Below are 26,143 nucleotides of genomic sequence, written 5' to 3' on the forward strand. Positions count from 1 at the left end.
TAGTGACGCCTGTAACCTTTATGACGTCCTGAAAACGTATTTTAATGATGTCTATATAACATTGAAAGTAAAACGTCTTTTAAATGTCTAGCTCACACAGAGAGCAGAGATAGGAGAGCATGATTCAGTCAATACGTAAACTACTTAAGCCTGTCTACGTCACAGTCGATTATTTGCGCACGAGGAGCTCTGAGCTCACGCAGAAACCTGAAATTTGACTTCAAAGTGTTCCTCGATACCGGTCGGTGAATCTTCTTTCATACATGTACACAGACAGTCAATCTGCTTGTATGTGAACGTGCAGGATAGCAGACCTCCACCTGCCCAGCAAGATCACGGGACTGCCGTTCACCTCAGGCGCACGAGGACATCGTTTGCATGAAACTGTGTCCAGGTAAGACTCATTATGGAAAAAGTACACATTTGAATAACACGCCTAAAACTCAGTAATAGTTTATGATCTATTTGTAAAATCTACGGAGAAATATAACTGTTTTTGACAGTGTGGCAGTCGCTTTCGTCCCGAAGTGAGGACTCCGACGGGACGCTGCGGGGCTCGCCGAACCCCAGTCAAAAATCCACAAATTTAAAGTTATCTCGCTTTTTCTCCAAAATCTGCGTCGGTCCGCGTGTTTTCGATCTGGGAAAGTAATCAGTAGGCTCTGTTGAGTAATTAGAAAATGACCATGAGAAGGTTTTTAAAGTGTTTTTTCAGTGCTTCATCAATTGCTTATTAGATCAGGTGAATCGAACTCCGTTCGTCTATGGCTCATCGAAGCTATGGCTTGTTGGGTGCTTCCTGACATTAACGGATCATTAATGTCGCGTCTTAGCTGACATATTTCTGTTCTATATTTGTTTTATTTTGTATGGGGCAGCAATCTCTCCACACAATTGGCTGTTCAAGCTCAATTATAGGTAGGGTTGCCACCCGTCCCGTAAAATACGGAATCGTCCTTTAATTGACAATTAAATGTTGCGTCTTAGACGCGATTTGTTCCGTGCTTCCTGACATTAATGGATCATTAATGTAGCGTCTTAGCCAGGGACGGACTGACCATCTGGCATAGCGGGCATTTTCCCGGTGGGCCGACGTGCTATTTGGGCCGATAGTCGGCCACTTTTATTTATTTGAAATATTGGTCTGACCAGCCCATAATACCAGACAGTCGATCAGCGGCCCCATCACATTAAACACCAACCCCTTTCGCTTTGGTCCAGCCGGCATAAAAAAAAAAAAAAAAGTCTTGGATGATGTCTTTTTTTTTCAAGTTCACAGGCCTTCTTTATTCAGCACTGTCTGGAAAACAGTGATAATCAGATCAATCAACCATGTCTATTATTTCTCTTTCCCTCTCCCTCATTCATGTGTCATCATCCCTGTAACACCCGCCAATGTAATAATGCCCACAAACGTAATAAACCACGAACGTTATAAAAATATGCAGCTTTTAATGTAATAATCCTGCAAACGTAATACATTTTCCACAAACGTAACAGCCGCTGCTTGCTACAAACGTAACACGCGATTTCCCACAAATGTAATAACTGTTACGTTTGTAGAGATTTATTACGTTTGTGGGGAAGTGAAAATCTTCAACTTTCAATGTTGTAATAACTTCCCACAAATGTAATAATGCAATGAATAATGGTTGTTGCTGCTGTTTGATTGTTGTTGTTCTTACCTACTAATAGCCTACTGACCGTGGGTACGGAGTCCAGATGATGACTCTCGGCTCCGCTCTCGCTCTCTCTCTCTCTCTCTCTCTCTCTCTCTCTCTCTCTCTCTCTCTCTCTCTCTCTCTCTCTCTCTCTCTCTCAGCGCTGTGTGCGGTTATTAATTCAATTAATAAACTTTTGGATTCTTGCCTATTGACTGATAAGTGTTGTGTTTACAAATGAGTAATAAATCCAGATTTCTTCATAATTTCTCAGGATTGTTTTGAATCAAGCTCTCTCCCTCTGTCAATCACATATAGTCTACGTCCTCTGTCAGTATCAGCCCTGTCAATAAACAGGTAGGGGGGAAACCCTCCGACCTAACGTTAATCTGCTGTAGTTTATTGAATGTAGACCAGGCTGTATAGCCTACATATCATTAAAGATGGGATTGTATTCATTCTGAATCCAATAAGAACCCAGAAAAGCGGAACGTCTGTGTGCTTCGGCTTCACCTGTAAGGATGGTGCCCTTTATAAAATAAAAGAAGAAAATAAAGGACGCCTCCGCTCTCCACCTGGCTCACCTGAGCTGCCAGAGTAGCTCTGCTGTCCCCCTCTCTTTAACCAAAAACAATCACAAGCACTTGCATAATGTGATGCGTTTGTGTTTTATTGCTATTTCTGGAACAGACCGTTGCCAAGACACCGCTATGGACGCCATCTGGTCAGAGGAGCGCAGAAAAGAGAAAATGCAGATTATTTACCTTAGCCTATGTTTCATTTTTACCATCATTAAACTGCTTGGGACTAATTGTAATGACAATTGACTTGTAAGTTGTTACATGAAGAGTGGAGGCTCCGGGCTAAAAAGCAAACCTGCTGAACAGAGGCTCGGACCCGGCGTCTCTCCTCTCGTGTCGGTGGCACCGCGCCCCGACAGATGTGACTACACACAAATACACACATCGTAAGATGTAATATAATAATCCACCAATCCACTGATTGAAAAGTTGAAAACAAATGAACAAGAGGAGGGTTGTAGCAGACAAGTGACTGGACTTGCAAATTCGCTAAATTATGCAATTGGCATATTAAGCGAGATAATATGGAGTTAGTTGGTTGATATGGAGAAATAAAACCGGGGTTTATTTCTCCATAACAATTTGACGATAAAACAACAATAAATATCCTAAATAAAATAGGCCTAAATCTATAAAAGATCGATCATCAGTGAAGCAGGCCCATCCCTAGGAACTGACTGCTGCTCCTTCCAACTTATTTTGATGTAACACATAAGGCGTACAGAGAACATCATTTTGCAGTTACAGATAATGTTGATAAGATAAGATGATGACTCTCGGCTCCGCGATCACGGAAATCCCCCACCCCCCTACGTGTATATGTCTATGCTTTCAGGTACCATGAAATCTTTTTTTTTTCTTTTTTTTTCTTTAATCTGCTGCTTTGGCTTTGATCTCTTTGAAGATGTGGTACTCGGAATGTTGTGAGGTCACAACATTCCACGCACTGGCTTTAAAAGCAGAGACAAACCCAGTTTAGTTATTATTAGTTTCAGCATTTCAGTGGTGAATCGGTTCTCTTCCTCTGTTGCTCACCATTAACCTTTGTCATTGTGTGTGTATTGTTGGAACCTATCACTATACCCCCCCAGTGGTTCCTGTACCAGCGTTGCTGGGCTGAACCCATGACATGGTGGCAGCTCAGTGTAGTTGCTGTTTAGGATACTGCATGGATATCTGCCCTTCAGCCACAGCAGTGATATTTGAGATGAAAATCCTGAAGTCAGAAAGGAGCTTTCTTCAAGTAAGTCATAAACACACACCTACAGTAGAATCACACACACAGAGCAGCGTCCCTGTAAGAGGAGAGGTAAAATGAGGGTTGGGTGCTGAGAGTTAGGAGGGTTAAGAGGGTGTGAGCCTTTTTCTTGCTGGAAAGTTAGATCTCTACACATGTTTTAGCATCCATGTCAAAGAGCAGGGCCTCGCACCCCCCCTGCGACGGTGCTGCATATATTGATTGTAGACAGATCATGAGACTTGGCCTCCAACCATGTTTTGATATGACTGAATCCAGTTACTGCTGTTTGTCTTTCAGGTACCATGAAATCTTTTTTTTCTTTCTTTAATCTGCTGCTTTGGCTTTGGTCTCTTTGAAGATGTGGTACTCGGAATGTTGTAAGGTCACAACATTCCACACACCGGCTTTAAAAGCAGAGACAAACCCAGTTTAGTTATTATTAGTTTCAGCATTTCAACGGTGAATGGTGTACTTTTTGATGGTGGCAGACAACGAGCATGGATCAGTGTTGGGTCTCCAATCAACAACTTGGTGAGTAGTGAGGAGAAGTTTGGAAAGATTCAGGCTGGCTGTTTACCCATCTCCAGTTTTTATGCTAAGCTAAGCTAATCGGCTGCATACCCAAATGCCCCATAGGTCAAACTATTGTAATTGCGTTTCAGTCGTGGGTTTTGATTCACATTGGAAATGAGATGCTATTTTGTATAGATACAAATTATTGCAAGGGGTTTGATTTGTAAGTGTAAACAATGAATGGGCCTCAAAGGACTACAGACCTGTGGCACTGACCTCCCACATTATGAAGACTCTGGAGAGACTTGTCATGAGAAGAGCAGGTCCAGGGTTAATCACCTGCACGCAATGCTGACAGCTGACGTGCTGACATGCTGAGGTAAGCGTATCATCTCACTTCCTGTTTCTGGTTGCTGCCTTAGGAGTAGCGTGCGTTCGTCGCTCTTGTTCCTCTAAGTGCAATTTGCTCTGTGTTTTGTTACAGCGGCCTTTTATCCGCACTCTAAAGTAACATTAGTTCTGCTCAAGCACCCATAAGTCTGTTTATTTAGCGACCGTCAATTTTATTTGTCTACGCGCTTGTCTGCTCTGCTAGCTACACCAGCTTAGCCTAGCAGCTAGCGATGGCTTCTCTCTGTCCCTCTCCAGCTCTCTCCTGCTTGGTGTGTCACATGTATAGCTATTCCTTTCCATTCTAGCACAAACTGTCACTTAGTAATTAAATATTTAGTTTGGTCAATTTCAGGCCGCGTTCAGAACTGGGTCAGAAGGTCAAATCTAAGCTTTAAAATGAGGTCTGTATTATTTAACCTGTGCCATGGGTTAGCAAGGTCTGATTAACTTGAGTAATAACTCATTTTAAAGATTAGATTCTTTTCTTGCAAACAAGTATAAGCTTTCCATTCTAGCACAAACTGTCACTTAGTAATTAAATATTTAGTTTGGTCAATTTCAGGCTGCGTTCAGAGCTGGGTCAGAAGGTCAGATGTAGTCCGTATTAATTCACCTCTGCTATGGGTTAGCAAGGTCTGATTAACTTGAGTAATGGCTCATTTTAAAGCTTAGATTATCTTCTTTCAAACAAGTATACACTTTCCATTCTAGCACAAACTGCCATTTAGTAGTGGAATATTTAGTTTGGGCAATTTCAGGCAGCGTTCAGAGCCGGGTGACAGGTCAAATGTAGTCCGTATTATTTCACCTCTGCCATGGGTTAGCAAGGTCTGATTAACTTGAGTAATACCCCATTTCAAAGCTTAGATTCTCTTCTTTCAAATAAGTATAAGCTCTCCATTCTAGCACAAACTGTCACTTAGTAATTAAATATTTAGTTTGGTCAATTTCAGGCCGCGTTCAGAACTGGGTCAGAAGGTCATATCTTCTTTTCTGCTCGTGTTCTGCGGGAGCAGCCTCTCATGGTTTCACTTGTGTGTTGCAAGCCCGCTGTTCCGTGGTGCTACTTTCTTCTCAGTGTGGACGGCCATTGCACCGAAATCGAGAAGAAAAGGCTTACAGCACCAGAAAAGGCTTACAGCACCTGGTATTCCCAGGCGGTCTACCATCCAAGTACTAACCAGGCCCGATCCTGCTTAGCTTCCGAGATCGGACGAGATCGGGCGTTGTTTTTTTTTTTTTTTTTTCTTTATTATGTAAAAAATATACAAATTATTTACACACATCATATCTTACATACTTTGCACATAGTGTACATATCAATACATCATTTCCCATCTCCAAACACAAAAAAAAAAACAGCTGGCAAAATGTCTTATGTAACTTGACTTAATGTCTGACAAATTTAAATGCAAGGTCAATAACAGTGAGGCAGGTCATTGTACAAAATCCCCCCAACTCAGGACAGTGGTACATTAAATCCACCACATTGGCAAAGAGTCCATAAGCCGCCAAACCTAAAACAAGATCACATAAAAAAATAAAAAATAAAAAATAAATAAATAAATAAAAATAAAAAATAAATAAATTAAAAAAAAAAAAAAAAAAAAGATACGAGACAGACTGCAGTCTGCCCTAATACAATGAAAATAACTCATACAATATTCTGTGATAACAAATCTTTAATCAAAATCAAATATCAGTGTCCTATCAGCCCCAATCTCAATAAATGTACTCCCTTCCACAAATCCAGTGACAAATTCCTCCTCCCCAACATAACTAAAAATCACCTTTATGTCCCTTTTTGTTATACTCTTGAACACTCTCCACACATCCACTCTCTTCTCTTCATAATGGGCTATATTCCTCCTCAGCTTGACAGCAAACCTTGCATGGCTCAATACATAGTTTAGCAAGTTCACATTGCATCCTTTCACCTTTCCAGTCACCCCAAACAACCACAGCTCTCTCCACTCCATTCTCTCCACCAGCCCTCCCACCCAACATCTGCTGATTAACTCTTTCATTTTCCCAAAATATTCCCCCAGCTCACCACATTCAACAAACTCGTGCATACATGTTTCTACTGCCACACTGCACACATCACATTCCCTCTTCACATTCGCATCAAACTTACTGATTATTAAATTATTAAACACTCTATTGTGACGCAAAAGAAAGTCAAAATTTTCACATTCACTACTGTTCCACTTCACTCTCAGATTCTCCCAAATTTTCTTTACATCCATATCAACCATTACCCTCTCCCATACTTTCTCTGCAGCCGGTCTCCTCACTTCTCTCCCCCTTAGGCATCTATACATCACTCTTGTTTTCACACTCATCAGACTCACTCTCCTCTCCCCTTCCCCCACATACAGTTCCATTTCACCTCCTTCCTCCACCACAGCCTCTCTCCCAATCATACTGAGCCATTCTCGCGGCATCCCATCCTTAATCTTTTCCATCACCCCTTCAGCCGTGCCCAACCACATATCATCACCCTTTTCCCTCACCTCATCTACCAGCACCTGAGCCCTCATAAACCCTGGTACGTACTCATAAACTAAATCCCTCACCAGCCTAAACCCTGCTCTCCATAACACCCTGTTATATATTGTGTTCCCTTCAGATGTGATTTTGGGATTTAGGAACACTGGTTGCTTCCACACCTGTTTCACATTCTTACAGTCATACTGCACACATTTCACAAACTCTCCCCAGGCTCCCAGTACTTCTTTGTAAAACTCAGACACTCCACTCAACATTCCTTTCTTCAGCTCCATAAACACTCCACTCTCACCACATCCACCACATTTGTTAATTGCCTCCTCTAAAAAAATCTTCCATATGTGATCTCTTCTATTCTTTAATAACCTCACCATCATTTTCACCCTAAGTGCTTTCTTTTTCTTTTCTACATTAATCAGTTTCAACCCTCCATCCTTATACTCATTTTCCAATACCTCTCTAGCTATCCTGACTCCCCTCCCACCCCACAAGAACTCACTCACCATTTTCTCCACCTCCTTCACCACCCTCTCAGGCACATCTAGCACATTCATCACATACACAAGCTTACTCATTATCAGTGCATTCACAACCACCACCTTGCCTTTCAGCTTCAGCCCTCTAAGCTTCCAAAACCCTAACGTCTTCCTAATGCCATTCACTATCCCCTCAAACTGCATATCTCTCCCTTCTCTGTCCTCTATCCCCAAATTCACTCCCAACACCCTGAAATAGTCCTTCTTCTCTTTTAGTCCTATCTCCACCCTCCCTTCTCTCCTTCCACCTATATACATGATTTCTGACTTTTCTACATTTAGTTTTGCCCCTGATGCTCTCCCATACATCTCAACACTCTTTAATAGCTCCACCACACTTTCCTTATCTCTGACTGTAATCGTCGTGTCATCTGCGTATTGATATAACAAACTCACCTGTCCTCCTGGTAACTCTATGCCCTTGATGTTGTCATTACCCGCCAGCAGCGCCGCTAGCGGCTCTGCCGATAAAGAGTACAGCAGAGCTGACAACGGACACCCCTGCCTCACCGACCTCTCTAACCTGAATGTGTCTGTGACTAACCCATTTGTTTTAACACAACTAACTGCCCTATCATACATCCTTCTAATCCACCCGACCAACCTATGCCCAAAACCCGCTTTTCCTAACACCCCGTATAAATATCCATGATCTACCCTATCAAATGCCTTATTTAAGTCTAAGCTTACAACTATCCCTCCTCCATCCCTCTTCATATAATCTATTGTGTCCCTTATGCTACATATTGTGTCCGCTATATCCCTACCTGGTATACTATAAGCCTGTGTGCATCCCACCACCTTCCCTATGACCCTCTTTATCCTGTTAGCTAACACTCTTGCTAGTATTTTATAATCACTATTCAACATACTAATTGGTCTATAGTTTTCTAATCTATCCCTACTCCCTTTTTTATGTATAATACTAACTACTGCTGTCACCATACTAACCGGCATTTCATTTTTCTCTTCAATCCATCTAAACAATCTATCCAACACTGGTAATAATTCTACTTTAAATTCTATGTAAAATTCGCCTATTAAGCCATCTAACCCTGGACTCCTTCCTAATCCACCTATCGCTGCCTCAATTTCTCCCGTCCCTATTTCTCCCTCACACATCTCCCTGTCCTCCTCACTGATCCTAGCTTTCATCTTATCCAATACCTGTCTCTTGCTCTGTTCCTCTACCTCCTCTTTCCTAAATAACTCCCTGTAAAAACTCTCTATCCTTTCAACTATCCCCACAAAATCTGTGATCTTCTCTCCATCCTTCCCATCCACCTGTTCTAAATAGCACTTCTTCTGCTTTGCCCTTTCTAACCCCAAGAAGAACCCTGTACATTTCTCTCCCTCGATCACATTTCTAGCTCTGCTTCTAACTATGGCTCCCTGGCACCTCTTCTGTTCTATCTCCTTCAGCTCATCTTTAATTCTAATGTATTCTCCCAAATCGCGACCTTCCTCCTTATCTGCCCTCTCTGCCTCCTTAGCTAACTCTTCTCTTAACCTTCTCTCTCTCTCTCTCTCCACCCTATTCCTCCCTCTGCTGTATCCTATGCTCAATTTCTTTATCTCTTCCTTTACACTCTCCCACCACGTCCCTGTATCCTCCTCATACATACGCTCATTCTTCCTCCTCATTATACATTCTCTCACTTTATTTTTGTACTTTTCATCTTTCAACAATCCACCATTCAAACACCACACACCCCCACCTTTCCTCTTAAAACCTTGACCTAAACTAAACCCCACCACCATGTGATCGCTCAGTGCAGTAACCTTATAATCTATTCTCCCAATCATATCAGCTGTTCCCTTTGTGCACAATACTAAATCAATCCTGCTCTGTTTTAACACCCCCTTCACCACCTGTCTTCTTGAAAAACACCTCCCTTCTGGATTCCTCTCTCTCCACACATCAATCAGCCCATTCACCCTCATAACTTCTTCCAAAGCCCTCCTGGATGAATCATTTTTAAAACAAACGCTTGCAGACGCATCCAGCCTTCCACGCCACACATTAAAGTCACCCACTACCAAACAGTTCTCATCACACAACCCTCCCAGTGCCTCAAAAAAACTCCTCCTTTCTTTCTCCTCATTTGGTGCATACACATTCAACAGTCTGAACTCTTTACTCATATACTCAAAATTAATCCCTATCACTCTTCCATTCCCATCATCCACACACTCTCTGACGTTCTCAACCACTCCCCTTTTCACTAAAATTGCCACCCCCCTGGATTTTACACTCCCATTATTCACATACATCTCTCCCATCCATTCCTTCTCAATCTCTCTCATACATCCATCATCCCAGTGTGTTTTTTTGTAAACATATGATGTCTGCCTCACACACCAGCAAGGTCTGCTGTCTCCTGTTGCTGTCTCTCAGCCCATTAGCATTGAGAGAAGAGATGGTAATCATAAAGGGAAAAAAAAATTCCAGAAAAGAATTTCAAACATCATCATCACACTTTTTTTTAACTTTACCTTGTCTTTTATCTTTCCTCCCCAGCGGTCTTTTCCTGTTATCAGCCACCTCATCCATATCATCCCCCTCACTCCCTGTTATGTCAGAAACTTCCCACACCCACCCTCGTCCCCCTTCCTCAGTGTTCTCCCGTGACCCCCTATTTCCCCCTTTATTTCCCCTCTTAGTCCCACCATTGTTCCCTCCATTCTCCCCCCCTCGTCTCCTTCTCTCCATCATTTCACCTCTCTCCTCTCCTCCGTCCAGCTCTTTCACCACACCGTCCATGCTGCTACTGATCTCTTCCATTTCCATCTGTCCTCCAGCTCCCATTGGTGTCTCCTCCACTATCCTTTCGTCCTCTTCTTCTCCATCCTGCACTCCGTCCTCCTTCTCCTGGTCTCCGCTGCCACCTCCTCCCACATCGCTCTCCTCCGCTCCAGTCTGCTCACCGTCTTCTCCCTCATTGTTCGGCTCGGCTCCAGCTTCCTCACGTCCACCTCCTTCAGCCTGCCACCCCCCCTCCTCTTCATCGGGCGTCTCTTCGCTCCCTCTCTCACATCCTCGCTGCTGATCATCCACGTCGCACTCACTTGCATAGTGTCCTTGTTTCCCACATCTTCTGCACAAAAAGTCTGGACACTCCCGCAGAATGTGTCCAGGTTGTAGACACATCCTACACACCTTCTGTTGACGGTCATGTATCACCCTAAAAAACTGTGCACCTGTCTCCGTGTGAAAGCGTGTTGAATATGGCAGTGATTTAACTGTGTCTGTGAACTGCACCTTAACATAACGTGTCCCCTCCACCACTCTTGTCCCTGGCCACATCCTCCTCCTGATGGGCGAAACTGCCTTCACCCCCCAGTCCAACAGTTTTTGATGTATTTCCTGGTCTGTGATATATACTGGCAGCCCTATGAATGAAACCACCATTTCATTGTTTGTGAGTTCCTTTGCCATCACCCTTGTGCTCTTAATTTTAAATCCATCCAGCAGTCTATCTTTCCCGTGTTGTTGATTCATAGTTATTTCATATTTGTTGATTCCTGTGTATCTGCAACCCTCTACCAGTCCACAAATGTCCTGTGTAGCTCTTAATAATTCCATTAGTGTGATTTTGTCCTCACCGATCAGCTCCACCACAACTGTCAGCTCCTTACTGTAGCGTGGCTCCGTTGCTTTATGTTGTTCCTTGTCTCGTGTGTCCATGTTGTCTTCCAGACTTTCCTTCTCCGTCCCCTCCGTCTCTGCTCTCTTTTCCTTCAGTTCCTCCGCTCTCTCACGCTCCAGTCTTTCGTCTCCTTTGTTTGTGTCACCATCCATTCTCCTTTCAGTGCCGTTCTTCAGTTCTTTGTTCAAAACCATGCGGTCTCTCAGGGACATTTACCGCAAAAAACAGCACAAAATGAAAACTCCCCCCCGAACAGCAAAGGCTGCTGGGGGGTAAAAAATCTTCCAAAATTAAACTTATCAAAGAAATTGATAAGGAAAACTGCTCAAACACTCTGAAACTTTCACTCTGTCACGCTTCACTCCACCTGCTCTGTCGCACCTGACTGCAATCAAGGCTCGTTGTCAGGCTGGTATGGCCGTAAGCCACAAAGCCTGATGGGCACAAGCTTTTTATACATGTGCCCTCGCTATGTACACTCTGGGGTGTGAGGGCTCGCTCCTTTCACGTGTTTCCAAATGTCGAGGCCGCTTTTATCCTTCACTCCAACAAATCTGATTTCCAACGGAGACAAGTCAATCAATGGATATACTTTTCTTTGCACACACGGGCCTGATGGAGCAAAGTTCAATGTGTCCCCTAACCAACAGCTTACACGTGCTTCTTTCGGAGAAATTTGTTATCACCAGCATGAGCCATCCTTGCCAAGGCAATATTATTTGTCATACTCTTTTTGTATGATATCGTGTAGACACATATGTTGTTTTTTTCCTTTGTATGCTGTTTTATTGTCTGTTTGGAAGCGTGGATTCACCTCTGCCCTTCTTGAGGAGGATACAGAGAGCTGTTCTTACCGACCACATACTGCGCTTCTTTTCTGCTCCTATTCTGAGCGAGCAGCCTCTCATGGTTTCACTTGTGTGTTGCAAGCCCCCTGTTCCGTGGTGCTACTTTCTTCTCAGTGTGGATGGCCATTGCACCGAAGTCGAGAAGAAAAGGCTTACAGCACCAGAAAAGGCTTACAGCACCTTGTATTTCCAGGCGGTCTCCCATCCAAGTACTAACCAGGCCCGACCCTGCTTAGCTTCCGAGATCGGACGAGATCGGGTGTTGTTTTTTTTTTTTTTTTATTTTATTTATCAAAAAAAATCTACAAACAAGAAATGATCACATTCAGTCTCACAATGTTTCTTACTACATAAATTTACATCTTCTTTTCCCATACATACACAGAAATCCCAAACACCCTAGCAATGCAACAGATAAATAAACATACAAGACGAACCTCTCAGTATAGCACGACCTGAATCCATAGTTACATAGAAGAAAAAAAAACATTAACTCAAAAGTCTATCTTAAACCCTCCCTTATCATCAACCGAGATTAGTTTACATCCTTTCACATACCATCTTTCAAACATTTCCTTTGACAAATATTTACACATAGATGACACTTCCCTCCTCACCCTTGCTTCAAACAGTACCCAAACATCCACTTTTTTCCCCTCAAAATGTGCCAGATTCCTTCTTAGCCATATGGCATATCTTAAGTTACTCAGTATTAGGTTTAGTAAATTTACATTCACTCCTTTTCTTTTCTTGTCAAATCCAAACAAAAATATTTCTTTCCAGTCTTTACCTGTTAAATCTATATCCCATTTTTCTTTTACCATAGTTTTTATTCTCTCCTGTACTGCTCGAAGTTCTTCACATTCAAACATTAGATGTATCAGAGTTTCTGGCTCATCCTCACAGACATCACATTTCCTGTCCACATTACGGTTGATTTGGTGAATCACCACATTTGTATAAATCCAATTGTGTCTTATTTTGAAATCAAAGTTCTCACATTCCAAACTATTATATTTTACGTTCAGTGTTTTCCAGATTGTTTTGATATTTAGCTTTGGAAAGTGGTTTAGCCACACACCTTCTGAAGCAGGTTCCTTCACTTCTCTGCTCAAGAGGATCTTATAAATCTCTTTGGCGGTTGTTTCAGACAAATGTTTTTCCCCGTCCCCGTGATTCATGTATAAATCTGGTAATCCACTATCACTCAGTTCAACTGTCTCTTTTTCAATACGATTCACCCAGACCATTGGTAGACTTTGTTTGATACATTCATATTCTCTGTCAACCTTTGTTTTTTCAATGTCATCATCCCATTCTATTACGCTGTCATATATTGCTCTGTGTGGAAGAAACCCTGTTATATACTCATAAGATATGTCTTTGACCTGTCTTATGCCTGCCATCATGAACAGCCTGTTGTACAGTTGCTTCCCATTTATGTTGATCTTGGAATTGAGAAATATAGGCTGATTCAGGATCTGGTTTATGGTTTTACATTCATATGTTACGTTTCCAATGAATTCTGACCATGCACTCAACACCTCTTGATAATACAATGGTACCTTGTCTATCATGTGCTTCTTGAAGTTCATGAATAAACCATGCTCCCCACAATTACCACTCATTCCTTGGTATTCTTTAAAGAAACCTTTCCACCCATAGTTCACCTTATCATACAGATATTTCTTTATTGCTTTAACCCTTATAGCTTTCCGTTTTATGTCCATATCTACTAATTTTAGTCCCCCTTGTTCATATTCCCCTATGAGCGTTTTTGTTGATATTTTGATTCCCTTGCCTCCCCAAAGAAAGTCATTTACAATTTTTTGTATATCGCGTAACACCCACTCTGGCATATCCAGCGCCCCCATCACATAATTCAGTCCCGATAACATCAATGCATTAACCACTACTACTTTCCCCTTGAGTTTCAGGCCTCTTGATTTCCAATTTAACGTCTGTTTTATTCTGTTCAATGTCCCTACCCATGTGGCATCCCTGGCTTCCTTTACTTTCACTCCTATGTTTATTCCCAGCACTCGAATATAGTCCGTCACTATTTTGAATGGCAAGTTGCATTTGTTAGTTTCCACCTGCCCCACACACATGATTTCTGATTTTTCAACGTTCACCCTTGCTCCCGACGCTCTCCCATAAATGTCCATGAGGTCCATGATTCTCTTAATGTCCTCCCATCCCCTTACTGTGAACGTTGTGTCATCCGCATATTGATGGATTAGGCTGCCCGCATCACCCGGAGTCTGGATACTCTTCAAGGAAGAATCACCTTTGACCAGTGTTGCCAAAGGTTCGGCAGTTATCGTGTATAACATTGCAGACAGAGGGCATCCTTGTCTGACCGACCTCTCCAAAGGGAAGGGATCAGTGAGCACTCCGTTTATCTTTACTTGACTTTTTGCATTTCTATACAACAGCATGATCCAATTTGTAAATCTATGCCCAAATCCAAAAGTACTTACTGTCTGTTCCAGGAAATTGTGCTCCACTCTATCAAACGCTTTGTTCAGATCTATATTCAGAACTAGCCCTGTCTGGCCTCCCCTGTCCATCCTCTCCACTACATCCCTAATGGTGCATATGGTGTCTGTGATCTCCCTCCCCGGTATACTATATGCTTGCGTCGGTGCAATGATGTTCCCTATAACCTCTCTCATTCTATTTGCTAGAATTTTTGCAATTATTTTGTAATCTGTATTTAGTAAACTGAGTGGTCTGTAATTTTCCAGCTTCATTGGACTGCCTTTGTTTTTATACAGGATGGTGATTACCCCCGTAGCCATAGTATCTGGTACCTCCCCCCTTTCCTCCATACAGGTATACACTTTCAACAGAATTGGTGCGAGAATGTCCGAAAAGGTTTTGTAGAACTCATGTGTTAATCCATCCGATCCGGGACTCTTGTTGGGTTTTGTTTGTTTGATTGCTAATTTAATTTCTTCTACAGTGATATTTCCATCACATGCCTGTTTGTCTTCCTCGGATATCCTTGCACTCACTGTCCCCAAAACTTTCTCGATACAGTTTTGTTCAGTATTATCCCTTTGAAATAGTTTCCTATAGAAAGTCTCCACCACATCTAATATTCCCACCAAATCACTTATTTTCTCGCCCTTCTCATTTTCAATTTCTGTTATGAAAGTTTTTCTTTGCCTCTTTTTTTCTAAACCCAGAAAGAATTTCGTGCATTTTTCCCCCTCCACCGTATACTCTGCTCTGCTCCTTATGATGGCCCCTTTACATTTTTCTTTCTCATGTGATTCAACCTCAGCTTGGAGTTTCAGGAATCGTACGCTCCCATGATTTGGGTGTTGGTCCAATTTCTGCGCCTCACACTCTAGTTCTTCCCTCAAATAGGTTTCCTTTTCCTTCTTCTCAAAGCTACGTTGTTTTGCATATGTAATGCTTTTACGTTTTATTTTCCTTTTTATCATCTCCCACCATGCACACACATTGTTTTCATACTCAAGCTGATTTTTCCCCTTTTCCACACAGTTTCTGATCATTTTCCTGTACGCCTCCTCTGTCAGCATGCTTGAGTTCAGACACCACACACCCCCACCCCTGCCCTCCCACCTTTCACCGAATTTCAACATCAGTGCAGCATGATCGCTTACACCGATGAATTTATACCTAATTTCTAGAACTGAAACCAAAATATTTCTTTTAATCAAACATAAATCAATTCTACTCTGTTTTAATGTGCCCATCACCATTTGTCTTCTGGAGTATTCTCTTCTATCTGGGTTTTCCTCTCTCCAAGCATCTACCATGTCCTGATTTTTTAACAGTTCTTGGAGGGTTTTCCTGGATGCGTCTGATTTAAAATTTGCACTTATATACGCATCCAGTTTTGTACACCACACATTGAAGTCTCCCAACACCAAACAGTTCCCCACACACCATGTTTCCACCTCCCTAAAAATTTCCCTTCTCTCTATTTCTGTGTTTGGCGCATACAAATTAATTATTCTATATACAGTGTTGTGTAGTTCAAACTCAACTATTAATATTCTCCCCTCGTTGTCCTGAAAGATTTTCCTCCCGTTATTTACAATCCCATTTTTGATTATTATTGCAACCCCACATGACTTGTGTGTACCATGATTTGTGTAAATATCTCCTGTCCACTTCACCTTCATCTGTTCCATCATCTCATCCGTCCAGTGCGTCTCTTGCAGACACACTATGTCTGCCTTTAACGCATTCTCAATTAATATTGCTTTGTTCTTATCTCTCAGTCCATTGCAGTTCATGGATGCAATATTAATTATATCACTCATTTTAGCCAGCAATATGGAAAAAAAAAAAAAAAAAGGTCAGCCCTCATACCTTGTCTTTTTTGCTCTTCTTTCTCATTTTTGGCTTCCTTCTTTTGATCTTCCTAATCATTTCTTCCGTGATATCCATCCCCTCTCCGGAGTCCACATCACACCCCAACTGATCTTCTAGCTTTTCATCTCCCTCTTCCAGCTGCCTTCTCCTCCCGGTTTCAGAAGTTCCCTCTCCTCCTTCGCCGTCTCTCTCCGCATCCGCATCACTGTCACCGCTCGGTCCCTCTCTCGTGACCACTGACAGGTGATCCTCGGGGCCGTCTGTCTGGCCATCCAGCAGGCTCATCACTATGAGCGGGGCTGCCGCCGATCTCCTCCGCTCCTTGCCCTCCTCGAACCGCACCTTCCCAGAGACGACCTCATCAGGTCCTCCGCTGCCAGCTCCGGACTCCTCCAGCCCTGCCGACAGCCCTTGTGGGAAGCCTTCGTCCTCTCCCGTGCGCACCGGGGTCCCCTCCTCTCTCTCCATCTCTCCTTCCTCAGCGATTTCAGCGTAGCTCTCGTCAGTCGGCTCTCCTCCTGACGCCGCCTCACAGATGCACCTGTTGCTCTTCTCCATGCATGTCAAGCATGTATTCTGGCTCCCAGTACACTCTCTGGCGTAGTGGCCTTGCTCCCCGCACACGAAACATGTGAAAGCAGGACAGTCTCGCACGATGTGACCTGGCTGGATACACAGGCGGCACACTTTCACTTGCCTGTCATGAATAACCCGAAAGTATTCTGGTCCGGCTGCCGTCTCGAATTTAGTAGAATAAGGCAGCGACTTAACGCTGTCTGTGAATTTCACTTTTAGAAATCTTGTTCCGTCTGCAATTTCAGTACCTGGCCACATGCGTCTCTTAATGGGGGAGAGCGCCTTTACTCCCCACTCCCTCAGTTTCTCCAAAATCTCCTCGTCCTCTGTGTAGGTTGGTAGGTTTATAAATGAGACTACCAGCTCATCATTGCTCAGTCCTTTCGCTGTTACGGTGGTGTTTCTAATTTTAAATCCGTCCATCACTTTATCACGGCCATCTCCGTCACGCATTGTCAGCTCATATATTCTCGGTGTTTTATATCGGCACCCGATCACTTCTCCACACTCCTCCTTAACTTTTCTCAACAGCTCCATCATGCTTACTCTTTCGTCTCCGTCCATCTTGACCAACACAGTGTGTTTTCTTTCATATTTTCTCCTATTTTCCCCTCCGTTGTCGGCATTTCGTTTTTCTGGTCCACTCGGCAGTTCCTTTGTTTCAGCCATCAGATTCGCGCATAAAACACACTCCATTCACAAAAAAAATGTCGCCGTGTCCCCCAAACAGCCAGAGACTGTTGGGGGCCGGGGTTTAAAACTTAAACAACCGAAACTCGGCGAAAAAATGACTCTGGAAAAAAAATATCTATAAAAAAAAACTATATGCACAGATCGAGAAAAAAATAGGAGCGCACTCACGATCTGACACACACACCCACTGACAGGACACTACGCATGCGTTGTCAGGCTGGTATGGCCGTAAGCCGCAAAGGCTGATGCGCACAAGCTTTTTATACCTGTGCCCTTGCTATGTACACTCTGGGGTGTGAGGGCTCGCTCCTTTCACGTGTTTCCAAATGTCGAGGCCGCTTTTATTCTTCACTCCAACAAATCTGATTTCCAACGGAGACAAGTCAATCAATGGATATACTTTTCTTTGCACACACGGGCCTGATGGAGCAAAGTTCAATGTGTCCCCTAACCAATGGCTTACACGTGCTTCTTTCGGAGAAATTTGTTATCACCAGCATGAGCCATCCTTGTCAAGGCAATATTATTTGTCATACTCTTTTTGTGTGATATCACGTAGACACATATGTTGCTGATTTCCTTTGTATGCTGTTTTATTGTCTGTTTGGAAGCGTAGATTCACCTCTGCCCTTCTTGAAGAGGATACAGAGAACTGTTCTTACCAATGACATACTGTGCTTCTTTTCTGCTCCTATTCTGAGCGAGCAGTCTCTCATGGTTTCACTTGTGTGTTGCAAGCCCCCTGTTCCGTGGTGCTACTTTCTTCTCAGTGTGGACGGCCATTGCACCGAAGTCGAGAAGAAAAGGCTTACAGCACCAGAAAAGGCTTACAGCACCTGGTATTCCCAGGCGGTCTCGGGCGTTGTCAGGCTGGTATGGCCGTAAGCCACAAAGGCTGATGCGCACAAGCTTTTTATACATGTGCCCTCGCTATGTACACTCTGGGGTGTGAGGGCTCGCTCCTTTCACGTGTTTCCAAATGTCGAGGCCACTTTTATTCTTCACTCCAACAAATTTGATTTCCAACGGAGACAAGTCAATCAATGGATATACTTTTCTTTGCACACACGGGCCTTTTGCACCTGACTTTTCCAGGTGAGTTATATTTGTGGTGAGTGAGAACGTGGCGAACTGCATGGCAGCCACCACAACCACGACTTGCGCCACATGTACTTCAACGCCCAACGCACATTCCAGAAACCCTGCAGTATGTGTCCATGTGTGATGCGTGTTGGTGTAAAAATGTTTCTATAAGTCTGTTCTCGCTCCCACACAGATCACATCATGATGCCCGTCGTAAGAGACAGAAGAGGAGAGGTGAGAAGGGGAGAAAGAGTTCACCATCTCACAGGTGTTACATATATATTTAATGCCCATTTGAATTACATAACCCTAAACTTCCCGAAAACGTGACGCTGCTTCATCTGAGTCTTTGTCCTCATTCTGTGCCATAGGATCAATGACGTAGACATTTTGGTTTGTCTTGTGCAGATACTAAAAAGGAAAGGTTATGTGCCAATACAAATTTTCTGTTCCATTATCATTAAATTTGAGTCAGAGATTAGGCATTTTTTTCCTAACACTTTTAATTTCCAGTGGTTGAGTCCAACGTTTACAGCCCCAATCACTGCATCGTAGTTGTCAAAGTCAACCTTTTAGAGTTAGAGCAAACACAAGTAATTTAATGGTAATGATTCATGTTTAAGTTATACTAAGCCATATAATATGTTTTTATTTAGCAAATAAACAATATATACCTTTCGCAATGAGTGCTTCCTCATGGCAGTCCTTTCTCCAAACACTATTACTCCTGCTGAGTATGTTAGGTTCTGTTGTGTTTTGGGTTCTGGTTTGTTGTTTTTTGTTGTTCTCCCTCCCTCTTTCTGTTTCTCCCCTCTTTGCAGTGCATGTGTGTGGCAAGGGGGCGTGGCTGGTCCTGGCTCTCTGGCAGTTGATGAGGCACACCTGACTCCAATTCATTCATCATCTCCTCCATAAATACCCGGCAGTTTCACTATTCCAGTGTCAGATTATTCCGACACGTTCGGTAGAGCTTCCTAGCTGTTTGGTACTCTTTGTGAGATTATTCCTCGAGACTTTCTCTTTCGCTGCACGTAAGATTTCCTTTGTACTTTGTTAACTTTGTTTTTTCTTTCTCGTTTTTTCCACAGTACCTTGGTTGCCTCATCGTGCTGTCAGAGAGCCGGCCTGCCCTAAAGTCTTTTGTTTTTTGTTTCTGTTGATTTAATAAACTTTGTTATCTTTTTGCAAAACCCTTTTTTGTCTCTGTGTCTGCGTTCGGGGCCCAGTCTTTAGTGACCGGTGTAACAGAGTAATGGTTTAGGAGGAATATTCTTTTCCCCAAATCATTTTTGTTTAAGATTGCTCTGAGGTAGCATTCGATTGTCTGAAAAAGAAGTCTTTCTGTAATTGATTTCTCTGTTAACTTCAGGAAATTTTTGAATAAAAAGGTGATTTATATTAGGTAGTACTTACCTCCCCCAACAGCCACATGTGTGGTGCAAGAGAATTCATTTCAGACTGACGAAGAATGCAGAGGTTTGTCTTGTCAGGTGAATCAATGACAGCAACAACTAATTCACTGTCCCTTTTGCGCCACATTTCCTTCTGTTGATAAAGATTCAACATTCAAATTATTATCAAAGCATGAAGCATACCATCTTTTCCTTCACATGGACTAATCATTTTGCAGCCATGGGTCTGCGTCTATTCACAACCTTAACTGATGATGCTTCCGAAAACAGAAAGTTAAGAGCCCAGTTTTGACAAACAATAGTGATGGGGTAGCATAACAGAAGCAATCTTTGTCTCTGGGTGCAATAGTATACATATTTTAAAAAAAATTGCTGGGTGAATTGATTTGTCATTCATCATCATGTGGATTTCACTAGAATGTTGATGCTGATATGATGATAAACATTTCTGCAACAGAAATGAAACAGACTAGGGGCCCGTTTCACAAAGCAGGTTTAGTGAAAACTCTGAGTTTGTTAAGTCTGAAATGAAGGAAACTCAGAGTTTTCCGTTTCACAAAGGGAGGTAACTCAAACCAGAGAAAAAGGGGTAACTCTAGCCTGTTTCACAGAGAGAGGTAACTTAAGCTCTCGGTCAGTTACTATGGTAACAGACTCTATGAACCTAACCTGGTCGGGACCAGGTTTTTCTCAATGAACCTCGAGTCTCTCTCTGTCTCCGCCCTCTGTCAGCCACACACGTTTTTTGATTTCCTCATTCATTCAGTCAGCAGGCGAGTTTTGGTATAACATAGTTCTGCCGGCTGTTATTTAAAAAAAAAAATCAGCCAGTCGGCCTGTATGAGAAGTCCACTTTTCCACTATGGCATGTCCTTTTGACAACGATCCCGTGGATGAAGCATTACTGCGCAGGGATCCACAACCTAATCCGTCCTTACATTTGCAACATTACCAGCCGTAGTCATGCTCTCACATCCCAGCAGATATTGTGTGTTGCGCTGCGTTTCTTTGCAAATGGGAGTTTTTTGTATAATATCGGAGATGCAGCGCACTTAAGCAAGGCAACTGTATGCAGGGCGGTCAGAAAAGTGTGCCTCGCCTTGAAATGGCTATTACCCATCTTTGTGGTCTTCCCTGGACATAAACCTGTCAGAGTCATCAAGGAGAAGTTCCACAGGATTGCAGGTGAATGATGTAGAGATCCAAATGAATTTTAAATTATATTCCATTAATGACATTGTGCTGCAACCTCAGAATGGGAGTAGTAATTTTAATTTCTTTTAGGATTCCCCAGTGTGATTGGCTGCATAGATGGCACACACATCCCCATCATGGCTCCCTCGCATAATGAAGCAGATTATGTGAATAGGAAGTCCATTCACAGCATAAATGTGCAGGTACATGTAGATTGACTACTGTTTCAAAATGTTAAAGACTGCATCATAGTTCAACATCTGTCATTCTCTGCACTGTCAAGATCATATGTGATGCTGCATACTTAATTTCCAATGTGGAGGCCAAGTGGCCTGGGTCTGTTCGTGAATCAAGGATTTATCGCGAGTCTAACCTGAGCAACAGACTGCAACGTGGTAAGCAGCCTAAAGATTTGCACAATATAATTCACCTGTCTCCCTCCTTTAATATACTCTGATGTGTCCCCTACACATTACAGGAGAGTTTGATGGCCTTCTGCTAGGTGACAGAGGTTACCCATGCCAACCCAGGCTGCTGACTCCTTACCCTGACCCTGAACCAGGCCCCCAACAGAACTTCAACCGGGCTCACTGCAGGACAAGAGCCCGGGTGGAGATGACCATAGGCCTGCTGAAAGCCCGTTTCCAGTGCCTACGTCACCTCAGGGTGACCCCTGAGAGGGCCTGTGATATTATTGTGGCATGTGTTGTTCTTCATAATATTGCCACTATTAGAGGAGAGCGACACCCTGCCCTACAAATTGAAGACCCTGATGATGACCCCATCCACCTGCCAGCTATGCAGGATGGCAGAGCAGTCAGAGACACCATATGCCATAGTCATTTCAGAGATTGAGTCACCATCACCACCACCACCACCACCACCACCACAGCAGTCAAATAAAGACACAATACACACTTCATTTGGTCTTCTTTATTTCCTACAAATACAAGAGCTAGATTAGTTAATGTTCCAATAGTTAACATAATTAACATAATTCACCTGTGACCATGCACCCACCTCTAATTTGTGTTCCAGTATTTCAATTTCTAAATCTGCCTTCCTAATCTGGCGCTCCAAGTATTGCATTTCTTTGTTGGTTTTTTGGATTTTTTTCAGCAGGTGAATTTTATAAATCTCTTTTACTGGTAACTGGGAATACATAAGGAGGACATTAAATTATACAGTTGCACATGAATTCCACAGAATGAACCTCTGGTGTTTACTGAACATCCATCTCACTGTGTCAATCTGTGCTGTGGAAGTTGAGGGACTCTCCTGCTGCTGCCCAGCCATGCCCTGTTAAAGAGGATGAGAATGTGCTAATACTTCAGTGTAGGATAAATGTCACACTCTATATTGTTGTTGAATGTTAAGAAATGTAAATGGGAAGAGAACTATCAGTAACATATCAAGGTGTTACCTCTATAGGCCTTTCTGGATCCCCCTCTGTAAAGGCAGCAGACACAGTTTCTTCATGCTCTTCATCCCAGATGAGTGATATGTTTCAGTATACTTAAACGACCATTTGGCAAAATCTTTGGAGTATTGCCTACTTACAGTCACAAGGTCTGCTGTGGCATGAGAGGGCTCCACCAGGCAGATAGCACCATCAGAATCTGTTGGGACAAAAAAAAAAAGACATGAAACGGAAATAAATATTTTTATGAATAGGCTTAAAAGAGATATATAGGCCTAGGCATATTACATTTTATAAAGGCGCTCGTGTCTTGGGGGGTGAGCTCTGAAGATGAGCTCCCTCCAGGGATTCCCTCAGCCACTGGCCTTCCTAAATTCTGGCTTAGGGCCAGCTCCTCTGCCTCCGCTAGAGGTGGCGGTGCTGGGCCACCACCCGTTTTGCGGGCATCTGCCTTCTTTCTGTTGGCTGAGCAGAAGTTTGTGTTAGTTTAAATAGGCTTAATTATTTAACAGAATATGATATAGATGAGAAGACGTTTATGTGTGTGAAAACAGCATTATGTTGGGGATAAAACAACAGCCACTTAATATTTACTTTACAATGTAAAACATGATCAAAATGAGGTACCCCTATTTAATTATGCCGGGGTCTTACCTGTTTGAACAATGTTTTTATATTTCATCTTAAGCTGCTGCAAAGTGCGCTTCTCCCCCGTGGGATTGCACCTACATGAAATAAATTAATGAGCTACCATTCAAGCAGTTTTCCCCTGTAATATTATTGTGATTGCAAAGGACTACATTTAAACTCACGCACTGACCAGAGCAGCAATGTTCTCCCACGCCATCTCTCTTTTGCGGCTGCAGCGGTGTGTTCAAACTCGCCGTATGAGTGCATTAAGATTTCTAGCTCTAGTGCGGTAAAAAAACCCAAAACGCAGCCCTCCTCTTCCCCGTTGCCATGGTGACTCGTCAAATCGGGGCTCCATTGATGTTGGCTTTTTGTAGTCGTGGTGCATGCGCTTAACTCTGAGTTGACTTACTCTGAGTTGATTGAACTAACCTAAATCACCTGTTCTGAAACCGGAAACTCTGAGTTTCCTATCTCAGGCTAGATCAACTCGAGGTTCAGGATTAGACTCGGAGTTTGTTGAACCTCCTTTGTGAAACGGGCCCCAGCTGTTTGTTGTTTCTTTATTTTTTGTTTTTCTCTCTTTCTTCTTTTTTTTCAGATTCAGAGAAACATGTCCAGGAAACCCAACAGGCACTATTTCTTTTGCCCGTTGTGCCTGAAGACCAAGGACTCCTTGTCGGTACATCTGCACCAGGTGTGCATGAAAGACAGCACGCCAGAGGCCATTGACGCAGCGGTGGAGAAGGCCGAGAAGGATGTCCATGAACTTCTGGTGTCCGGCAGGGTGTTCCCCTACGTGCTGCTTCACCAGATTATCCACTCAGCAGGTTGGTGGGAGAACTTTTCACTCTTTCTTTTCAACCATCACTTCTTGTTTACTCTCTGAAATGTATTACATTTTTAAGTTGCTTTGCATAACATTGTCTAAATTATGTTTTTAGTTTTTTTTTTTTTAATTTAAAGGTTGACTGAGGAGCTGCATCGTCGTCACATGGTGGTGACCAGCATCCCTCCACCACTCCCCAATGCCAATGTTACAGCAAGACCATCAACCACAGAGACGTCCGAGAGTGCAGTTCCTGAGGCTGGCGAGAGTGAGGCGTCGGACAACGCTTCTGTCAGCAGTGGCGAGTGCTTTCACTTGTGAGTATCAGCTTCAGCACGTCTCAGTTTGACTTAATTATCTGTTTATCTCATGCAGGGCTCTCAGCCTTCCAGCCTTCAGTATTTCAGGGTAGCATGATCTGATTTGTTCATTTCAAAGCTTCTGATTTCTATCAAACTACTGTTGAATTTTCTTTACATTCAGTTGTTTTTGAAAAGCCTGCAGCCAACCTCTATTCATGGTTTCACCTGTCCTCCTGTGTTTCTGCTAAACCCGCTTTAGTCAAACATGTTGTACATCATTTTAAAGCTTAGATTCTCTTATTTCCAACAAGTATCAGCTTTCCATCCTAGCACAAACTGGCTACTGTTAATCAAAGATTTAGTGTGGTCAATGTCGGGCAGCTGTCAGAGCTGGGTCAGAGGTCAAACCTGGTCTGTCAGGACATAGGTCAAACTTCTTTCACTTACAAAAACATGTTTAGGCATTTCCAGGAATGTGTTTAATTCATTGTAACTAGGAAATGACTTTATTTGCATGAAATGACAAACATTCACAACCTCACTCAGTCTGGGAATCATCAGCACCGGTGATGCACTTCTCAGCTTGAGTAAATCAGCTGTTAGTCTCAGGCAGGGCTCTCAGCCTTCCAGCCTTCAGTGTTTCAGGCTTGCAAGATCTGATTAACTGGAGTAATTCCCCTTTTTAAAGCTTAGCTTTCCATCCTAGCACACACTTTTAAAACAAAACACTTTTCCCACATTGCAGTGTCCAGGGTGTGCAGTGGACGATCCCAAACAGGAAGCTCATGGCACAGAGGGACTTTATCAGAAGCACTCTGTGGACCATGCCTCGCTGAAGGACTGTGGCGTATACCTGGAGAGGGAGCTTTGCAATGAAAACTTTAAACAGGAGGTGAGTGCTACCATGAAACATTCTGTTTTATTTAAAAAAAAAAAAAAAAAAAAAAAAAAAAAGCTGTGCAAGAAAAAGATGATTTTGAAAAACAGTCAGGATCAGAAGACAATTTCACATGTTGTAACGTGTTTTCTTATTCTTTTGGAGAATTTAAATTTGTGGAATATGCTGGAGTGAATAAAGTATCTGTCTATGGACCCACAGAAGCCATCCCTGCAGTTTGTCAGGAACAGGGAGAAGATCCAGCAGTACCTCTGTGAGCTCTCTGAGGCAAAACTCACAAAACAGACACAGATGAATTACCTGAAGAGCTTGAAGAGGTTGGTAGCATTTCTTGTGGTTTTTTTTCTCCACATAATATCAACACTTGTGTAGACAATAAATGTAATTGGGCTTAAATTTGTGTAAATACTTAAAATACTTGCACTTCCTCTGACAGATTCCTGGTGTACCACACTGTCAACACCAGCCTGAGGCGAGAGGATGAGACACTTCATGTGGACTGCAAGGACTTCATCGACTACATTGGCTCACTGCAGAAGTCCTGCTCCAAGCAAGTGAGCAAAGAGATCACCCAAAAGAGGTAAGTTTAGTTGTTTGCACGCAGTTAACTGGATTACAGTACAGATAAGTGAGCAATGTGGCAAGTAATGTCATGATTTGTTCATACATTTTATCTTTTTTCCTCACAGACTCGGCCTGTTGACTGAGAAACAGCAGCTGACACCGAATGACTGCTTGGCTGTGCTGAGGGCTGCCAAGAAGGACTTCTGGGCAGTTATGGGGAAGGTCTTTGAGGACAAGGACGCGGCCCTGGAGT

At 42.9% G+C, this 26,143-nt stretch overlaps 1 protein-coding gene across 1 annotated transcript; it reads right to left on the reverse strand.

The window, feature by feature from the left end:
- Positions 1-7,419: 7,419 nt before the first annotated feature.
- LOC139328037 (sodium/potassium/calcium exchanger 1-like) lies at positions 7,420-11,297 on the reverse strand. Its single transcript, XM_070958153.1, has 4 exons — positions 11,042-11,297; positions 9,932-10,546; positions 7,832-7,896; positions 7,420-7,440 (listed from the first exon to the last, which is right to left on the reverse strand). The coding sequence occupies exons 1-4, from the start codon at positions 11,295-11,297 to the stop codon at positions 7,420-7,422; spliced, it is 957 nt and encodes a 318-aa protein (XP_070814254.1).
- Between the last annotated feature and the right edge of the window lie 14,846 nt (positions 11,298-26,143).

The sequence above is a fragment of the Chaetodon trifascialis genome, chromosome 24, assembly GCF_039877785.1.
Source record: "Chaetodon trifascialis isolate fChaTrf1 chromosome 24, fChaTrf1.hap1, whole genome shotgun sequence".
NCBI classification, from domain to species: Eukaryota; Metazoa; Chordata; class Actinopteri; order Chaetodontiformes; family Chaetodontidae; genus Chaetodon; species Chaetodon trifascialis.

Coding starts and splice junctions, on each gene's coding strand:
- LOC139328037 (XM_070958153.1), bottom strand. CDS start 11,297: ATGTCCCTGAGAGACCGCATGGTTTTGAACAAAGAACTGAAGAACGGC. Junction 10,547..11,041: donor AGTTGTGGTGGAGCTGATCG/GTGAGGACAAAA, acceptor GGGAGTGTCCAG/ACTTTTTGTGCAGAAGATGT. Junction 7,441..7,831: donor TAGAGTTACCAGGAGGACAG/GTGAGTTTGTTA, acceptor TGAATGTGCTAG/ATGTGCCTGAGAGGGTGGTG.